Source organism: Hyaena hyaena, unplaced genomic scaffold (assembly GCF_003009895.1).
Source record: "Hyaena hyaena isolate Hyena2069 unplaced genomic scaffold, ASM300989v1 scaffold_5, whole genome shotgun sequence".
Lineage (NCBI taxonomy): Eukaryota > Metazoa > Chordata > Mammalia > Carnivora > Hyaenidae > Hyaena > Hyaena hyaena.
In genome coordinates this window covers 2,489,586-2,493,937 of record NW_024080637.1, presented here as the reverse complement: position 1 = coordinate 2,493,937, position 4,352 = coordinate 2,489,586, and the positions used below count along the sequence as shown (strand labels likewise).

At 57.0% G+C, this 4,352-nt stretch overlaps 1 protein-coding gene across 1 annotated transcript; it reads right to left on the bottom strand.

Moving 5' to 3' along the window:
- Nucleotides 1-1,221: 1,221 nt before the first annotated feature.
- Nucleotides 1,222-3,818, bottom strand: JUN (Jun proto-oncogene, AP-1 transcription factor subunit). Its single transcript, XM_039238956.1, has one exon. It carries the CDS (start codon nucleotides 2,827-2,829, stop codon nucleotides 1,819-1,821), a length of 1,011 nt encoding a protein of 336 aa, XP_039094887.1. The 5' UTR covers nucleotides 2,830-3,818; the 3' UTR covers nucleotides 1,222-1,818.
- Nucleotides 3,819-4,352: the final 534 nt, after the last annotated feature.

The window sequence follows — 4,352 nt, the reverse complement described above, 5'->3', positions numbered from 1 at the left end:
GCATACTGCCTTGTTGATCTCCTAAGTTATACCTGTAGACAGAATCTAAGTTTGCCATTTCCCCAGAGCTAAGGTTTGATTTACACATGTAATCATTGTGTTGGTGTTCATGTTTTCTTCTATGAATCTTTCCCATGTTATATAGATTACCATCTTCTTAGGTTGGTTCTGTAATAATAACTTAAACCAGGTTGATTTTAGAAACAAATTAAGCAATAAACTATAGAAGAATCCCAAATGGTAAACAGCTATAGTGGTAATTTGTCTAAGTATAGTGTTTATTTCAGAGAGACAGAGAGAGAGGAGGGGAGTAGGAGAGAGAGAGAGAGAGAGAGAGAGAGAATATTAATGAAACTGGGAGAATGTTTCATCCCAGATTGCAAATTCCGTGTTGACTCTTCCTAAATTCTTTGCTTCTTAATTACCCAGTAACTTTAGCTGGCAGCAACGTTAACCCCAGAAACTGAAAAGAAAAGCTTCAGTGTAGAGCTTGGGAAGAAAAAAGTAGTAAAGGGAAAGGAATTCGAGATCTGTTATTGGTATTTGAATACGTTTATTGTGACAAGAATGCTGTTATAAATATTCATAAGCAAAGACCATCTTTTTTATCTAGGGATTATTAAAGATTCCAAATTGGAAGGATACATCTTTTGTAAAAACCTGCCACTGTTCCTGATTTGAGAATTAGCAGCTACTCTGAAATTTCTGCTAACATCATAAATGGTCACAGCACATGCCACTTGGTGTAAACCAGACTTTAAATTCTTTGACTTCACCGTGGGCTGTCTCCCTCCACCACAACCTCCCTTTCCTCAGCCTTCTGAAGGGCCACCCTATCCTTTGTAAGCAACTCTAGACAGACTGTTGGGGGAGGGAAGAGTATAAGTTGATGAGAGCATCAGCTACAGTTATTCTCAAGTCCAGTACAGAACAGTTTTCACTGCTTGATAGTAAGCAGCACTGAGAGTGATTTTAGTTGACATTCTTTGAACTCTTTCAACTCCACCTCGACAGGTAATCCATAGATAATGCAGAAAAGAGGTTGTGGGAGGGGTACTTTTTCAATATTTTATTGTATTTTCTTAAATATCCTTTCTGGAACTTTCAGGAACAAAACATAAAAAAATTATATACTTTATTACAAATGGTAAACTCAGAGTGCTCCAAATCTCTTATTTACAAACAACACTGGGCAGGACACCCAAACAAACAAACATGAAATAACTTACAAAGGCATGAAGCTGTTTATTGACAGTAATCAGCTTTCATCAAATTAAAAAATATATATATGTACATACACAGTTAAGGAAAGCAGGCCAGAAAAGAGTTCATCTGCAGGCTCAGCCTCGCTCTCACAAACTCCCTCCCGCCTCCCCTCCCCCAACCCCCCCCCTTTGTGTTCTTAAGGAGTACTACAGAAGCAATCTACAGTCTCTATTGCAGTTTGTAACCCCTCCCCCTCCCCCCTTTAATACTGAATGAGATCGAATGTTAGGTCCATGCAGTTCTTGGTCAATGTTAAAGAAAAGTCTAACGTTCTGTTCGCGCGGGGACAGCCCGTCCGCAAAGCGGGGCAGCCCGCAGGCAGCCGCTCCCTGGCCCCACGCCAAGGGAGGGCGCGCCAAGTCCTTCCCACTCGTGCACACTGGGGGCGCCGTCAGGACGCCGCCCAGTCCAACTTGGATACCCTTGGCTTTAGTCCTTGGACACTTCTTTTCTCTCTCTTTCTCTCTCTCAACTTGTCAAGTTCTCAAGTCTGTCTCTCTGTGTGATTATTTTTTTTTTCTCTGTTGCCCCTCAGCCCCCGACAGTCTCTCCTCAAAACGTTTGCAACTGCTGCGTTAGCATGAGTTGGCACCCACTGTTAACGTGGTTCATGACTTTCTGTTTAAGCTGTGCCACCTGTTCCCTGAGCATGTTGGCCGTGGACGCCAGCTCCGAGTTCTGCGCTTTCAAGGTTTTCACTTTTTCCTCCAGCCGGGCGATCCTCTCCAGCTTCCTTTTCCGGCACTTGGAGGCGGCGATGCGGTTCCTCATGCGCTTCCTCTCCGCCTTGATCCTCTCCTGCGACTCCATGTCGATGGGGGACAGGGGCGGCGTTTCCCCGGGCATCTCGGGCACCGTCTGCGGCTCCTCCTTCAGGGCTTGCAGCCGCGGGTGCTGCACGGGGATCTGCTGGGGCAGGTGGTGCGGCGGCTGCGGGGGCTGCTGCTGCTGCTGGGGCTGCGCGGGAAAGGACAGGCCGGCCGCGCCGTAGGAGGGCGCCCCGCCGCCGCCGCTCAGAGCGCCCGGGTTGAAGTTGCTGAGGTTGGCGTAGACCGGCGGCTCGCTGTGCAGGCTGGCGCCGAAGCCGCCGCCGCCGCCCGCCGCCGAGGCCGCCGCTGAAGCCACCGCCGGAGCCACCATGCCCGCCCCGCTGACCGGCTGCGCCGCGGACGTGACGCTGGGCAGGGTGTTCTGGCTGTGCAGTTCGGCCAGGGCGCGCACGAAACCCTCGGCGAAGCCCTCCTGCTCGTCTGTCACGTTCTTGGGGCACAGGAACTGCGTGGGGGTCGGCGTGGTGGTGATGTGCCCGTTGCTGGACTGGATTATCAGGCGCTCCAGCTCGGGCGACGCCAGCTTGAGCAGCCCCACGTCGGGCGAGGTGAGGAGGTCGGAGTTCTTGGCCCGGAGGTGCGGCTTCAGGCTGCCCACCGGGTCGGCCAGGTTCAGGGTCATGCTCTGTTTCAGGATCTTGGGGTTACTGTAGCCGTAGGCGCCGCTCTCGGACTGGAGGAACGAGGCGTTGAGGGCATCGTCGTAGAAGGTCGTTTCCATCTTTGCAGTCATAGAACAGTCCGTCACTTCACGTGGGGTTAGTTTGGGCTGCGCGCAGAAGTTTCGGGGCCGCAACAGCGCGCTGGCGAGCGGGGGACACCCCTCCCGGGGCCCTGGGCAAGGAAAGTTCCTCGAGGGGCGCGCGCACCCGCCGGCTGTCCTCCCCCCTGCGCCCTGCTCACCAGCTCGCTCCCAGGTGCTCAGGGTTCGGACGCCGCCAGCGCTCTTACTTGTCAGCTCGCGCGCGCTGCCCGGCTTTGAAAAGTCGCGGTCACTCCCGGAGCGCTCTCGGCGCAGCGGTAGCTGGGCGCCCGCAGACGAACACGCTTCCCGGCGACAGCGGCCCTCCGGGCGGCGGCAGGCAGCGCCGATCCCGCGGTGGCCGGCCGGCAGCGGGTGTCCGCCGCCCGGACTGCGACGACTGTCCCCTCCTCCGCGGCGAGGGGGAGGGGGCGCCGGGCAGCCGCGGCTCGCGCTCGCCCAAGTTCAGCAACCGGTGCGAGTGAAACCGGGCGCACGTCCCTCGTCGGGTGCCGCTCTCCGCCGCCTTTCCGTCTTCACCGCCGCCGCGGCAGCTTCAGGCGCAGGAAAGCTTTGCAAAAGTTCGCTCCGGGACTCGGGCCACTTGTCCCCTGTGCTGCTGGCCAGGAAAGTTCTTTGCCGCTGCAGCGGCTCTCTGGACTTCCCCGGAAAGACTGTCGCCGCTCTCCGCGCTGTCACCAGCTCCGGGGAAGCGGGGCTCTCCTCCTGGGGGCGGCTGGAGATGGGGCTCTCCGGACGCTCCCCAAAACACCAGCCCGGGAGCCACAGGCGCTAGCTCTGGGCAGTTGGTGAGAAAATGGAAAAGAAAACCAGATGTGCAGCTCGGACTCTGCGGCCGTCTTGCCTGCCTGCCTGTGTCTGTCTGTCCGTCTGCCTGAGTCCGCGCACCTCCACTCCCGCCTCACGGCTTCAGCCACACTCAGTGCAACTCTGAGCCCTTATCCAGCCCGAGCTCAACACTTATCTGTGACCAGTCAACCCCTAAAAATAGCCCATGATGTCACCCCACGGCCTTCCCATTGGCTCGCGTCGCTCTCAAGGGGGCGGGCCCGCCCGTCGCCATGGAGACCCCACCCTAGAAGATTCTTCTCTGGACCCGCGGAGGCTCACGGGATGAGGTAATGCTCCGCTGCCCTCCTACAGTTGGGCCCTTTTTTCTCCTCCTCTCCCCCTCCCCCTCCCGCGCGACTCGCGCCCCGCTCTTCCCTCTCCCCTCCCCGGCGCGTCTTTCCCGGCCCGCCCGGTGCATTGTGGGCTGACGTCTTGGGGTTTGACTGTCTAGTGACGGTGGCTGCCGAGAGCCGGGCGGACGCGGGCTCCCGCAGCCTCGGACCGAAGCGGGCTCCGGTTCAGGGCTCGGGCGGGAATGCGGGAGATGCCGGCACCCGGAAGGCTCGGGACCCCGGCCAGGTGTCTGCGCTCAAGGACGCGGGGTGGGGGGAGGGCGTTTCCCCACTCGGGGGGCTTGTTGTCCTCCGCCGGCACGCCGCCTC

Coding starts and splice junctions, on each gene's coding strand:
- JUN (XM_039238956.1), bottom strand. CDS start 2,829: ATGACTGCAAAGATGGAAACGACCTTCTACGACGATGCCCTCAACGCC.